This window comes from Catharus ustulatus, chromosome 1, assembly GCF_009819885.2.
Source record: "Catharus ustulatus isolate bCatUst1 chromosome 1, bCatUst1.pri.v2, whole genome shotgun sequence".
Lineage (NCBI taxonomy): Eukaryota > Metazoa > Chordata > Aves > Passeriformes > Turdidae > Catharus > Catharus ustulatus.
This window is the reverse complement of record NC_046221.1, coordinates 6,007,540-6,023,368: the sequence shown is the minus strand read 5'-3', so window position 1 is coordinate 6,023,368 and position 15,829 is coordinate 6,007,540. Positions and strand designations below refer to the sequence as shown.

Below are 15,829 nucleotides of genomic sequence, written 5' to 3'. Positions count from 1 at the left end.
CCTGCTCTGCCTACCTGCCTGAGGCCAGCTAGCACAGCTCAGTTTGCCTCAGTGAGGTTTCACTTAGAGCTTCCCCAAAACAGGATCTGCCTCTGCTCTGCCTGCCTGCAGTGGTGCCTGTCCCATGCTGACCCCTGGAAGTGGCAGATGTTGCCTGGGAAAGTAATTGCTGGCACAGTTAATTCTTGATTTAGACTGACAGTGGACTGTTCTTTCACCTCTTCAGTTTATTAATACTCATTTGCTCCTCATAAATATTTATAGAATCATATTGAACTTCGTGGCTGTGGCTTTCCCCTGCCTGTGACCCACGAGTGCTCCTTGTTTGTGACAAGCTGCTGCCTTTGGCTTTTCCCGGGGGAAGATACTGTCTTTTCTTGGCTCACATTAAAGAAACTTCATAAAGTCTGATCTGACCAGGAAGGGAGTCAAGAGGCAATTAGATGTTATGAGCTCTCCTGTGAAGTCTGGAAATTTGACTTTGTGGATGATGGGGAAATTGGGCAAGTTACAACAGTGTGCAGCTCACAGTGGATGAGCTTTCTCATCTTTTACACATCTCCTGAGATGTGAGCAGGAGAATAAACCCTTCACAGCCCCTAGGAGGGGTTAGGGAGGTTGTCCCTTGAAGGGCTGCTTTAAGCATTAACTTACTGTTGTTCTTCTTTCTAATAATGTTAAAAATAAATGGTTCTGGATTGTCTTTATGATAGACATCAGGAAATCACTGAGCTGAGTGCAGATTTAATGGTCACCAACTTGTGTCTTCAGCACAGCATGTGAACACTGTACAAGTGTTTGTGCATTTGGTGTGCAGATAATCTGGGGGAAGGAGGTTTTTGTTGGTTTTAATCCGTATCAGGTACATACAGTGACACAGCAATTTGATCGTTTCCTTTGATGGAAAACAAAACCATTCCTGTATTAAATTCAGAGATTAATGAAATATAACACTTTGTTCACATTCTGTCTGCCAGGTTACTTCAGCTTACATCATCTAATGTGATTTCAGTTTTTCCTTGTTGCTGCATTCATCTGATTTTTTGAGAGACCAGTGCATTCCCCCCCACCCCATCCTGAACTGTATTAGCATTTTTAAGGAAATGCCTCTTACCTAGCTTATAGCAATCTCTGAAGCTTAACTCCAAAAGCTTTCTTAAGGCCAGATTTTTGTCTGACCTTGAAAGAAATGTATTAATTTGTTATGGCTTTGCCCAGACTACACAAAGATGAGAAGGATTAGCTTGTTTTCTAGCACAGGGCAATTAACCCTTGAGGAGCAGAGTAGGTGGTGAGCATTAGGTGAGGACTTCCTGCTTTGTATCAAGCAGCAATCTGCAGTCCCAAGAATGATCTGATAGCAAATGTAGTGACTGTGCCTTGCAGAGTTTGCATAAGCTCTCTTTGGGTCAAAAGCTCTATCTTATCTTTGACTAAATTAGATTTTTATCTGTTACAAGTAAATTTGGGCTTTAATAATAAAACATATGTAGCTTTTGCTCACCATGACCTTGAAAATGTTTTTAAAGCATTTGTCCTGTACTTGTTCATGAGCTAATAAAAATCATGTTTATGTGGAAACAGTCATCAGAATAAGCTTTCAGAATCCTAAAGACTCTTTCCTTTTATTTCCTTCTGTATGCTGAAGAAATCTTTGTGTGACTCAGTTAAATTATTTAACCTGTCTGTTTAATGAAATTACTTAAGTTGTTAATGGACCAGATGTTTGTTATCACCAGTGTAGGCTTTTGTCAGAACCTGTCACTCCAGTAAGAGCTCAAATAATTTTCTACCACATAACTAAAAAAAAAATAAAAAATTAAGCAATGTTCTGGAAACTTCTTTAGTGATTTGACAAGCTGGCAGTAAATATATCTTGCAACTTCTGCAGATCATGCAATGGATTCAACATTAGAAGAATTGCAGAGGATTTATAGTTCTCTTCCTTGTGCTGACTCTATTCAGTAAATGGATTTATTGTATTTTATTCTCTCCAGGTCATTCTTGACTGGGGTGTTGCCTCTCTCCACAGTAATGAGATAAATCAGGCTTCCAGGAATAATGCTCCAGAATGGTTTGCTCCCAGAACCACACAGCAGACTCTGGGTCTGCTGTCACACAGCTTCACAAAAGGATTGACTCTCTGTTCCTTAGCTGCCTTTGAGGTTTCTCCCTGCTGAAGCTGCTGCTGTCTGCATTTCTGAGGAGTGTGAATACCCCTCCTTGCTTACCCTGCCCACAGAACTGTAAGAGAATCATCTAATTTAGCTTCTAACCAGTGTGTGGGCTGAGGCAGTTGAACAGCCACATAAAAGCTCCCTTCATTGGGACCAGCCTGGAATCAGTAGCATAATATGGGGAGACTGTTGTGTTTTTCAGAGCTTCTCCTGTTGTTGGTGTACAAGCATAGGAGTTTCATTCCTGCAGCTCTCAAAATCAACAGGAAGTGCTCATTTGTGGGTCTTGGAGGAATGATAGGTGCCACTTAAACCTGCAAAAGATAAATGAATTTTGATCTGGTTTCATACAAGTTTCCAAAACTCAACCTGAGCTAGAGGACCTGATTGTGAATGTTTGTTGGTTGGGGTTTTTCAGATGTTGAAGCAAATGTAGCTCCCCAGTTAATAACAGGTTTGTCCTCTATTTCCCCAATCTACTTGGTAAGGTAAAGGAGGAAATTGTACTTGATATGGTCCAAGACATGCTTGTCCCTCACCCTAGGCAAAAATCTTTATTGTCTTTAAATAGCCTCTTTGTTTAGCAGCATAGTCCTTTGAGGAGGAAATGCTTCTAACAAATTCATTGACTAAAGAAGAAAATAATTGGAAAATTAATTAGAATGCAACAGTCATAAAATGCTGAGATGGTTGGTTGTGTTCTTCACACTGGTTTAGTCTCCCCAGACAAATCAGTCTGTAAAAACACTGAATTATATAAATGTACCAGAAGAAAAATTTTAAACTTTTCAAAATAGCTCCTTTGCAGGACTGTAGTTCTGTGTACCTTAAAAAGGTGTCTGAATTGGACACAACTTTATTTGAAGGAAAAAATAAAAGGGAATTGGAAGTTAATATGCTTCCTAATGTGAATTGCTTCACAGTGAAAGTGCATGATGGACTTGGAGAGTATTTAACTTATTTTGCATTATCAGGATGGTAATTGTGGGATCTGGGGATGAATGCAGGAGTATTCCAACTTAGCTCATGGGAAAAAAATCTTTGAAGGTGATGCCAACAGCAAGGAAGAAGAGAGCTGTCCAAATAGCTCTGTGGCAAAGTTGTATTTTCAATTTAGTAGTGTGTTTATAACATGTTCCCAAATAACATTTCATGGGCTTTGTGCAGAGGAAGCACTGCCTGAAATCGTGGTGGTGTGAGGGAGTAGCAGGGGGATCTGTCACACACCCCTCTAATGGAGCAAGACCATCAGCTTTACCTGCAGTAGTTCTTGCTTTTTCCTCTCTTGGAGGCTTGCTAAGATTTGGGCAGCCAGAGAACTTGCCATGCTACTTAAACACAGTCCTGTTTATATTGGGCTAGAAACTGTTGCCTCATTCAGGAGTCTTGGCTCATAAACACACTTGAACCAAGGGAGTAAAGTGTGGGTTGCCCAGGTTTTATGCTGTACAAAGGTTGCAGCAGAGCCCTGATGATTTTCCTGTTAAAACAAAGACCAGTTGTACTGCTTTGTGTCTTCCTACTTGGTAAGAGCTACTGAAATTGAGAGTTTGGCCTCTTAAGAAGGAATTCTCAGATTTTTTTCTTCCACCTTCATGCTTTTCATGGTGAGAACAAAGTCTGTGTCTGGGGTGACTACCATATTTGCTCATGTTGTTAAGATAGAGATAACACAGTTTTCCTTTGAAAATATAAAACTTTTCCCCCTTTGCAAAGGGAGGCCATTGAGAAGCCCCTCCATGCCTTGGTGTTGGGTACTTAAAACTTGTGAGTGTGTTGGTGTAGAAATCCAACCTTCTTTAGTTCTTCTTACCAAGTCTGCTAAGACTGGATGCCTTCCTCTTGTAAATTCCTTTCAACTACACGTCAAACTTTGTTTTGCTAGGAAGAGTGGTTGTTTCTCAGGGACTGCCTGAAAGATTTGTGTTTGATACTGTGGTCCACATGTGTATTTTTGGAGGTTTTTGTCCTCTCTAGTTTTGTACTCCTTAAGAATAACTGGGAGTAAAAATAAGCTGGGAATTTGTCAACTTACCCAGTGAAAATGATGATGAATGTTCTAGATTGCCTTAGATCATCCATCCATCAGGAATGAGAGATTATAAAAACATCAGGAATCAGCTGGATCTGATACTCCTTTTATGGGAGCTCTGTGCCAAAAACTGTAAGGAGTTTCTTCCTTTCTATTCTGATCTGATAAAATAAACATTTCCTGGGGTTACATTAGGGGCTTTCCAGGCAAGTGGCTGATGCTGGTTTATCCAGAAACAGATGCACACATTTATCATCCTGCCTTCTGATGGCAGCCACACCACAGAAGTTCTGGCAAGTCTTTGAACGCTGTCTATGCTACAGGACAATGATTTGCATCATCCTCTTGCTTGGAACTGGCATATCTGAAGGTGTTCCATAGCTTTGTTTCTTAGTTCTGCCACCTTTGAGCCTTGTCAGTGAATTTTGTCACGAGGCAGTGGTGCTGAGTTGTGTTTTCAGCTCAGTGGGATTCTCTGCTCAGCTCTGACCCTTTAGCACCAGGAACTGTGACAGCTCTTTTCTCGTAACAATTTGTCAAGGACAGGAATCTTTTTGCAAGGCAAATGGAGCCAATTATTTTAACAGCAGCACTCACCCTCCTTGCCTTCTGGGACAGTCCTGGAAGACAAGTCTGAAACCACTGGTTACTTATGGACACAGTTACAGTTTTCATAACACAGTGTTAGGTAAAACAAACTTGTGTGTGTTACACACACTGAATTTTTGGAAATGAGCTCATCCTGAGTTGTCCTTTCAGGTGGTTCCCTCATTCACAGATGTTTACTGGAGAGAGCATTTCTTCAAGGGCTTGTAAAATCCCTGGTATATTGTAAGGAGTGTCCCTTTCAGAGTTTCCCAGCAGTGAGGAAAAACTTATTCTGCAGTCTGGTGAAATCTTGTACTGCTGTTCTGGTTTCACTGCCCAGTAATGCAGCTATTTTAGGAGCTCACTAACCATAAGACATGAGGTTTTCCAAATATTCTACCTGAAAAACAGGACTTGTATGTCTGGGTCTCTTGCTTTCTTGGTAATGACTGTTGTATTGGAAGAGGCTTTGTCCTCCTTCAGACTTGCAGTGGAAATGTTTGAATAGTGTGCAGAAACAGTGACCTCCAGAGGTTGTGTCTAACCTAAATTAGTCTGTTCTTTAGCTCAGCATATTCACAGTGTAATGAGTTCCTGTAGTAAGAGAAGCTTGTTCCTGTTGGGCTCAGTGTAGTGGAATAGCAGCTATTGTTGAGGTGATCTGTGATACACCCAGGATTTAATTGCTGCGTTGTTTTGCTGAAATGAGACCCTTCTACTTGAAGGGCAGAATCTTGGGGAAAACAGTCACACAAAGTAGGATTGCTCTTCTAATTGTAAATGTCTAGACATCTCAGTGAGGGGGGAGATGGCATCTGTGGAATACAATTTAATCTGTGGAAGGCTGGGGACTTGTGCCCCAGCTGAGTGTGAAGTCAGGGTGAATATGCAAGGTCAGGGTGAATGTCAGAACAACCTCTAAATTTGGGTAGAGAAATCCCATTTTTATTGGTTCATTGTGTGTGTTAGGACATGGTTAACAAGAACAAAAGTGCTTTGTTTAAAGAGTGTTTGTAACAGCAACAATCTGTGGGCTCTGGCTGCTGAACAATGGGTTTGTGAAGGTCAGGCCAGTCCAACACCGTGGGGTTCAGAACTGACAGCACTGTTGGAGGCCCAAAGATGGGACATGTGGAGATCTTCAAAGGCTGCTAACTGTATATCATCAGAAAGCAAGGTCCTTGTGGGTATTTCCTGCATGAAGATCACTGAAACATCTCAAAGTGCTGCACAGAAGCCTAACTCCACACCCCTGTGCTTTGGCTGGCCACCAAGGAGCACTTTGGGCAACTGAAATTGGTCAACCACAGAAACTGCAGGGAAGTGTGAGTGATGAGGGTATGTTTGCACTAGCAAGCAGTTTTAGCAAATAAGAATTAAGATGGGTTTTTGCTTTGTGATTACCTTACTCAAATAAGAGACAAGTATTAACATTAAGAACTGGTAGCATTATTACTTTATTTAAAAGTAAAGTGTAACACTTTCTACAATACAACTGAAGGCAACAATAGCAATGTCACTTGAACTGTGGCCCAGGAGGACGGTCCAGGGGGGTTGAGTTTAAGTATTTCTTTACTAAATTTTGGTGATTTATTACATCAAATGTTTAATATCCTAGTGCTTAAACTAAAATCCTTGTCTTTTATGAAGGATTTAATTCTGAACTGTGTGTGTTCAGCAGCCCTCAGATTTTCCAAAATGTCTTTTAAAGGTAGACAAGATGGCACCTAACTGAAGCTTCTTGTGATTCTTGGAGGCAAATAACTTGCAAGTAAATCAAACAGGATCAGGGCAGGAACTTATCCTTTGAAGAATCCTTTCTTTTTCTTCTGGATTGTCTACAAGCTCAGCATCTTGAGTAGCATATCTTTGGAACTGTCTCTCCTGAAGTGTATTTTCTGAATCTAGACTAATACCTCAGCCTTGCTGTCTCTCCCATCTGTGCATGGTGTTATCTGGTGTTCTTTGCTACAACTGTGTCTGGGAAAGAAGTAGTAGCAGGAATTTGAGACTGCCTGAAGTGCTGTACTTGGCTTTCCACACGTTTTCTGCCACGGGCATACTTCTTTTCCAGGTTATCAATTACAGGGCTTGTAAACTTGCTGGAGGAGTTGTGTTGCATGATTGCTATCTGGGAGAAAGCTATTTCCCTCTGGCCTCAAGAGTTTGACTGTTCCCTTCTTGCTCTGATCCAGCCTTGAACATTTTTCTCTTGTGAAACACTGGGGACATGAGCTGACAGTGACTGTGACCCTGTGTGATGGCTCTGTGTGGGGAGAGATACCAAAGCTGAAGGCTCAGGGTTTCAGGCAGTGTGAATGTTCTTTCCCCTTTTTTTGATGAAGAATGGTTAGAATTTATTTTGCCCCAAGCTGGAATTGGTCTGTGTGAACTCACATCTGTCTCATATCTGCTTCCCAAAAAGCTCCCTGCTTTTGCTGCATTAACTCAAAGTGTGATGCTGTTATGTGGGAACACTTCATATATCTTGTCCAGAAGGTTTCTTTGAGGTTTCAGTTTTCCTCATGAGTTAGGATGCTCCTGTGGTGGATTTGGTAATGTTTGTTTAGGCTGACTCCTCCTTGTGTCAGCAGGGTGGCTGAACACCTCTGGCATCTTTCTGTTTAACCATTTTCTAGATAAATCCTGTTTATTTAGTCTTACCTGTGGCCTTGTGGTTTTGTTGTTTTTCCCCATGTGGCTTCTTCAGTTTCAGTGCAGTTAAGGGATGATGGCTGATGGTTATTCCTGTTCATTGGTGATTTGGGATCTCTGAAGTCAGGAGGCAGCTTTGAGATCTGCCAGCTGCTGATCTTTGGAGGGTGGATTTGCTTCAGGAAGCAGTCAGGCTGTGTAGATGTACAAGAAATACAGATCACTGCCTACATTTTTCTTTATTTACTTTATTTACTGCTTTATTGGATGCTGAGTCCTTTGACTGTGAAGCCCTTTTGTTCCTGTTAACCTGTTGTGGAGAGGATCCCCTTGACACCTAATTTAAAGTAGACCTTTAAGATACTGATGTGAAATCATGATCTGTGGAGATTGCAGTCATCAAGCAATTGCAGTTCTGTGTTTTTGGACCAAGGACAAATTTCAAGGATACAGAAATAAAGTTTGGTTGTTTCTTGCCAGGTGAATACCTGGGAAAGAACCATCACTTCTGTATTGTGTTTTCCATAGGAAGGGTGTTTGGGGGTGTGGGCAGGACAGGAAGGCTGTCAAGCTCCAGCACATCACCATATCAGGATTTTGAGGTGCAACAGTGCCTGAGTTATTCATTTTCAGAGAACCAGAGTTCCCAGGGAAGTGTTTCTGTTCAGAATGACACCATGACCTTGTAACCTCTGATTCTGGAGAGGATTAAGTCACTATAAAATTGAAGTACTTAGTTCATTTCTTTAGCAGCAAAACAGGCTAGGTAATTCTTTTAACTTTCAGTCATATTTGGAATAATCAAATTTTATTTTTTTCTTTTAATTTGTATAAATCAGGTGTCTAAAAGCTGTGGGGGACATGGAACTGCTGTTGTTTCAATCTCATTTTTTTAACAGCTTGCTATAGTAAACATTGACTAGAACATAGCGCAGTCTTCATGTGTTAAATTTAAGACCCTTTCTCATTTGTGGATGTATCAGAGGCTTTCATTTTCACAAAATCTTCAGAATATTCACAAAATCAAAGAAAAACAGATCTGGTTTTGCTAAACTTTTTCTAGCTTTTTAACCATTTTTAAAGTAAAAGGCTTAAGGTTTTGTTTGGCACTGTGCTTTCTGTTCCCTTTTGAATGCCAGCTACCTGTTTATACTGCTTTTGGGTTTTTTCCTGGTGAAAGGGGAAACCCTTGTGTTGGTGTCTGGTATGCTAAATCAAGGCAAAAAATTGAAATTTGTTTAGTTTTTCTTTTTCTTTTTTCAGGTAAAGAAAGCCTTTTTTGCCTTGGTGGCAAACGGCGTGAGAGCAGCTCCACTGTGGGAGAGTAAAAAACAGAGTTTTGTAGGTAAGTAGTTCTGACATTTTTTAGGATTACTTGAATTTCCAGGGTGTTTTATTGTTTCAGAAGGTGGTCTGAGCCAGGCCATCATGGAACATTCTTGAGAAATACTGGCAAAGAGCTTCTTTTCCCTCCTTGTGAGGAGTGGGATGCTGCCAGCTTTCACAGCATTGCTGTGTCTGACAATCATGATGCTGCTTTTAGGTCCCAACCTTCTCAAATTCAGTCTCAAATATTTGCATTTTGCTGGGTATTTAAACATAAAGGCAGTGGTCACAGAAAAGAAAATTTGAAAACAGGAACTGTAAAGAGAATAATTTAATATTCCGGTATCCTGTGGGAGCCTGCCTCTGCCTGTGCTCAGTAAGGTGCAGTGGGGATCTCTAAAACCAGAACTGAAGCTACAGAGATGCCCCATGTTGGGTGAAAAACATTAGATCTATGTACTGCTTTTTAAAAAACTGTGTCTTTAATTACCACAACAATAATTTTCCAAAACTAGATCTCTCTTGCAGTTAGAAAATGGGGTCGCAGTGGCAAAAAGAATTATATGTATTTCTTGTGACCTGGAATGTTGAGGATTCCTGGAAATGAATGGTAGATAGTTAATAAAGCATTTATTAAAATACTTTATACCCAAGAGGGGAGGAGCAGTCTTGCAATACACCATAGGAGTGCTGTGTTTTTTATTTTCTTTTGATTTCATGTTCTGTCTGTAACTAAGCTCTACTGATTTAAAGTTGACCTCCAGATTAATTTTTCCCTTCCCCATTTCTTAGTTTCTGCAGTTTAGATGTAAGAGTAGTAGACAGTGGAGCAATTGCATCTTCTCAAATCTAGAACTTGAAAGCTCAAAAAAGATTAATATTTTCAGGTAACTAAACTAATCATCAATATTATATTACATAGCTTGGTGTTGGTGCTTAAAATAGATATATATATATATATATATATATGTACAATGGATGTGCTGTTCTTTTCTTTTGAAAAGTCACATTTCCATACAGACATTGAGGATTACCATGGGAATGGTTGAATGAAGATCTGTAATAAGTCATAGTCAAGAAAAATGTATTATACTGTTCTTTCATTTGAGTCTAGGAGTCTGCCTGACTTGGCAAGCACATAATGAGAATGTGTCTTATTCAAAAAGAAAATGAAAGGCAAGACTAGTTCTCCAACCTTGAAAGATGTTCTAAACCCTCTCTTTTCTTCCCATTTTTTGGGGTGCATGTGGTCTGAATTCAAGGGGTTTTTTGAGCCAGATTGAAAGTGAGGAGAAGCACATGGGTTATAACATTGAATATTACTTCAGATGTGTTTTTATTCTGAAGCACTGTGTCCATGTGAAAGTGAATAGACATGGTTTTGAAATCCTACTGTTAAATAGCCCAATAGCAGTAGTATTTTACATGGATTTAACATTTATCATATTATATATTGTGAATATGGATTGAGAAAATAGCTGAAAGTTCTGAAGACATGTTTTTTTTATCTATCACTTGTTACAGGAATGTTAACAATTACAGATTTCATTAACATACTGCATAGATACTATAAATCTCCAATGGTAAGTATGATGTTAAGCTATAATTTGATCATTTGCCATACAGTACAGAGACTGAAATAACAAATTGAAAGGTTTATGATGATTGTCATTATTATTTAAGTCTTTGGATGGTAACTTACAAAGTCTTAGATACTGTAAAAAATTACTGTTCTTGGAGTGGTGGTATAGAATAAACAAATCAAACTAGTTAAATATATGCAAAATTTTGGTTACATGGCTGAATTGCACAATCAGTTGGAGATGTGTTGACTTCAATTAACTGTAATTTGAAATTCCCATTGGCAGTCAGTTGATTAAATTCTCTAGCTTGCATGTTCATAGAAACATTTACATCCCTTTCTTGTTCCTGTCAAATCAGAATTCCCCCTCCACCAATTAAAACATATGTACTATGCTTTGCTAGCTAAAAAAATCAAGAACAGTTGGATGGAGCAGACATCTGATATATTTGCCTTCTCAAAGCTCATGTTACATTTTAAAATTTATAGTGAAATTCTCATCAGATGCTGATAGTGTGGTGCACTGTCCTTTCTTCATGTTAAAGAATTCTTTTTTTCTCCCTGGGGGTTGACAAGGAGTGGGGGGAGGAACAAATGAAAAGTGCTTGCACACTGGTAACTTTTAAAAAATTGTTTCTGTGTTGTAATGACCATTGACATCAATGTTACTGATTTTTCCATGAGACTTTACCTAATGAGTTCTCACTCATTTACATTGTCCAAGGTCCTATTTATAGGTTCTGCTTAAACTGGCAGCAGTGAGGAGGAATAGCTGAGGAGGGACAATGTCTGGCTTAAGAGACTGATCAGTCTTGTGTAAGAAAAATAAATAAATGAATGTTCCATCAGGGAATGCTCTAGTTTTAATAGGTGAAATTATGCAGAAAATCCCATTCTTAAAGTATTTTAGTCATTCTTTCTGAATTCAGTATGAAGCACATTGCTACTCATGTGCCAGATAATATCCACCACTGAGTGATGAGGAACATCCAGGAGTTTCTCCCTAAAGAAGTGCTCTTGCTTGTTAGTGATCAGGCAGCTTTTTTCTGTTAGCATTGAGAACTCAGGTGGTCAGGGTAAGCTTTTTACTGGTGTGGGTGTGAGAAATCACCCAAGGCTTTACCCTGGATATTGTTTGAAAGTGATATAAATTTCTGAGGTGATGCCTTTGAGGCCAGGAAGGACCTTGACTGCAAACCTAGCCCAGTAAAAGGCTTTCCTGTCCCCTGAAATGATAAATCCAGGATTGTACTCTGCATTAGGGACAGGATTGCACCCTTTCTCCTTGTTACAGGAAATGTTGTGTTGGACTTTCTTACTCTGTTAGATTTTCAGCAATGAAATGAAAGAAAATTATTCAGATATTTACAATGTTTATGATATGTTTAAAATTAAATTGCTTCAAGTTGAACTCCCATTTGCTCATTGTAGGTTCAGATTTATGAATTGGAGGAGCACAAGATAGAAACCTGGAGGGGTAAGAGTATTTACTACTCGGTTGATAATTTACTAGAATTTGATGCTTTTTAGTATAGAGGATTTTGAATCGTCATATAGACTTCTCTCCATATATTAATTAATGAAAACAGAAATAGTAAAAGCTTTTCTTTGGTTCCCATTTCTTATTTTCCTGTCTGAAATAGCTGTGGACTGGTGATCTGGGCTGTATAACACTTTGCCCCTCATTCGTGGCTCTTTAAGGAAGGAAAAAAGCAAGAGGAGTGAGGCATGTGTGGAGTGGGAATGAACAAAGCTGTGCCCAAGTGAGCTGCACAGTTCAGCCAGTGATTCATGCAACACCCTGGGTGTGAACAGAGCTGCTGAATGCAGGGAGGCAGCTCCATGTAAAAAGTAATGTGTAATCCATGGAATGATCCATGGAGGTATCTGTGTGCAGCAGACACAGAACGAGTAAAGGATTATTTGTTGTAATTGCAGTGACCTCTGCTGGTATCAAGCTTAGTCCTGCTTTTAAATTTGATGTCTTTTTAATGTCAATATAGAGCACTGTGCATAAATGGTAGAATAACTAACTGTAAATTGCTGTCTGCCACTTAATTTTGTATGAATGAATTCATGAAATGCTTTCATAAAAGAGCTGATGTTTTTGTGTGAAGTGGTAACAGTCTATTAATTTTCTAACCACAGAGCTTTATTTACAAGAGACTTTTAAACCTTTAGTGAACATCTCCCCAGATGCAAGGTAGGATTTCACTGTTCACTCTGCTTAACTTGAAATACACTAACGACTTCTCAACTCTGAATTTAAAGCCTCTTTATGTAAGAAGGAACTATTTGTATTGTAAACTACAGTACAATAAAGAAGGACTGTCTTTAATATAATCAAGAAGGGGTGAGAGCCTTTTTTTTTATTGTGAGTGAAGATTCTTGATTATCCAAAGAAGGGGTTTTTTAATTGAACTTTTGTCGTTTATCAGCATAACTGTTCTGGTAAATAAGCTAAACATGGGTCAAAATTAAAATGCAAAACAGGCAATAAGATGGCCTTTTCAAGCTAGCCTGCAGGCCATCTTTATTTCATGAAAATAAAAGAATTTAGAGCCCTTCAGCTGTCTTGGTTCTCAGCAGTCGCAGTAACTGGAAACTTAAAGTCCTTTTCAAGACAAGTAACTTTCTTTAACTAAAGGAAAGATAATATCTCTGTGGTTTGTTCTGCTCTGCTGCAAGGCTCTGTTTTATAAAATATAAATGACTGTCCTTTTCTTCTTGATGGAAGTTGAAAGAAATTGTTTTTAAACTATCATTATGCCTTATTTACTAAATAACTTAAGAGGGAGATTTAGTTGATCACTTAAATCTGTAGCATTACTTAATTGTTTAACTGGAGGGTGAAGTTCTGGTTCTTGCTTTCAGTTTGTGGAATGGGATTATTTGTACCCTGGCAAAGGAAGCTGGTGAAGGGAGCTCCAGTGATTACACTGAAGTCATGATATGCTGTATCCTCAGTGGAATTGCCATTTAGTCATGAATAAGTCAGTCAATTCAGTCATGAGGGTTGCATTTTGAATGGTGGCAGGTTGCAAATAGTATTATTAAGACAACAAAATAGCCTTAATTGTTTTCAGTCAGAGGTGCAGCACAAGAAGCCTTGCCATAAAAAAGATGCAGTAAAACTTTTATAAAAGGTTACATCAAACCAGCTTCAGACCTAATCCAGAGATGGGCTTGGGGTCTGTGACCATCAGACTGCAGCCCTTAGAAATTGTTAAACACTTACTCCAGGAGTGGAGTCTGCAGCAGTGGGGGAATCTTGGCTCTGTGTACATTAAATGTACATGAATATTTCATTCCTGTGATGGACTCAGAACACTCAGCTTGTGTATGGGAAGAAACTTGCTTCAGCAAGGAGGTGTTTATCAGAGTTTTTTATTTACCAACTTTATAAAGTCAGCTGCTTTATCATGGTCTTACTACACCAAGGGAAAAAATAAAGTGTCACTTGCAAAAAGAACAAATTTGCACAGCTTGGAGTGTTGCTAAATCCTAGTCTGCAGAGTATGGGAATGTTTCAGATCCCCTAAGGATATTTTTTTGCCAATCCCCAGTGATAATTCAGTTAAATTATTAGATAATTGTTTGGGGTTATGTGCATATAAGCACGTAGCCATAAAAATGTCCTTTGTAGAAAATGTTACAGAAGTTTGGGATTGAGATTCATTAAGTGCAAGAACTCCATTTTTCACAGTTTATCTCTTAAGAGAAAGACCCATTCTGAGTGCAGGGATACAGCACAGAACTTGCTAGAAAAAATAATATATATATATATAATATATTTATATATATTATATATGTATATATTCTTTCAATACTTTATACCACAAAAAGAACTTTCCATCACATTTTCTTAATGGATTTAGATTTCCATGAACATACAGTTGTTGATGTGTTGCAAAGCAAAAAGCTGCAAAAGTTAATTTGAAATAACTCAATTTCTGTTTTTATAGCATAAAGATAATGCAAATAATTACCACATGTGGGTTTATAAATGTGTGCATATATATCACTTGGCATTACTTGTTGTTAGCTATAATTCATTAAAAAATAAAATTTTTTTCTCCTCAGCCTTTTTGATGCTGTATATTCGTTGATCAAAAACAAAATCCACAGATTGCCGGTTATAGATCCAGTCAGTGGAAATGCACTTTATATACTTACCCATAAAAGAATCCTCAAGTTCCTCCAGCTTTTTGTAAGTATTTAAAGCTATGCTGTGCTTAACTGATTTTTCTCCACATAGATATCTGATATAATTAAATAATTAAAATCTTAGTGCAGAAATTTCGTAATGAACTTCCATATTCATTGTGTCTTTGTGTATCTTTTATTTGTAACAGGGAAATTAAAGCTTGATATAAGGCCTATATTTTACCTTTATTTTGTTTTACTGTTTTAAAGCAACCTAAACTCCCAAGACTTGGCTGTTGGAGTAATTTGCTGCTGTTTCTGGAGCATCTCCTCAGCTACAGGAGTTTGTTTACATGAAAAGAAAAATGAATTGTCTCCCAGAGATGAGATTGCCATTACTCTCTGTAGTAGTGTTAGTCACAGAAATGAACAGGAGGCCAAGCAAAGCAATGAGAGTTCAGAATAAATATTCAGATTAATGTTTTCTATCTTCTCCCTCCAGTTTTAGTGGGAATGACATAGCTTAGGATGTACAGCTTTTAGTGATGTGTTACTCCCAAAAAAAAGGAGCAAAAATCCTAGTTACATTGTCTTAATTTAGAGCTGCTTTGAACAGAAACCCCTTAGGTTGTTTGGGTTTTGTATTAATCAGGTATCAGGAAGCTGCAGTGACCTGTAATCATCACTTGGAGTCTGCAGATGGATGAATGAATGTCAATGTAAATCCTTTTCCCTCTGACTCCCCTAGATGTCAGAGATGCCAAAGCCTGCCTTTATGAAGAAGAATCTGGATGAACTTGGAATAGGAACTTATCACAACATTGCCTTCATACATCCAGACACTCCTATCATTAAAGCCTTGAATATATTTGTAGAGCGAAGGATATCGGCGTTACCTGTTGTGGATGAGTCAGGTGGGTACAGGAGTGTGGGAAGAGAAATGCTGGGGCACAGGGGAAAACAAGAAAGAGTTTTAAAAAAAATCACTAAAAAGGTATAGGGGAAGAAAGTGAATTTAAAGCAACACTTATGCAAAATAAGAAGAATTTCATTATTTGATAAGGTTTTTTTTTCAGTCTTTCCTTCCTGACCTGTCATTTCTTTCTGTGTAATTATAACAGATGAGAGCAGGAAACAAGAAAATTGATATTGTATTTTAAGCACTTTGTTAACTTTTGTTTTTCTTTTCTTTTTAGGAAAAGTTGTAGATATTTATTCCAAATTTGATGTAATAGTAAGTATGTCTCTTAAATTCTATTGAATATTTTATATGTAGTAAACATTTGCAAATTAATCTGTTAATATGACAGTTTTATTTGTTAA

General features: G+C 38.4%; 1 protein-coding gene across 8 annotated transcripts in view; it reads left to right on the top strand.

The window, feature by feature from the left end:
- PRKAG2 (protein kinase AMP-activated non-catalytic subunit gamma 2) overlaps window positions 1-15,829 on the top strand; it is a 208,752-nt gene that overhangs the window by 184,705 nt on the left and 8,218 nt on the right. For all 8 annotated transcript variants that reach the window (XM_033057249.2, XM_033057260.2, XM_033057269.2 and 5 more), the window contains 7 exons: window positions 8,716-8,797; window positions 10,303-10,361; window positions 11,792-11,837; window positions 12,509-12,563; window positions 14,444-14,570; window positions 15,255-15,420; window positions 15,703-15,740. In XM_033057249.2, the coding sequence (XP_032913140.1) occupies window positions 8,716-8,797; window positions 10,303-10,361; window positions 11,792-11,837; window positions 12,509-12,563; window positions 14,444-14,570; window positions 15,255-15,420; window positions 15,703-15,740 (573 nt within the window). The remainder of the gene's footprint in view (window positions 1-8,715; window positions 8,798-10,302; window positions 10,362-11,791; window positions 11,838-12,508; window positions 12,564-14,443; window positions 14,571-15,254; window positions 15,421-15,702; window positions 15,741-15,829) is intronic.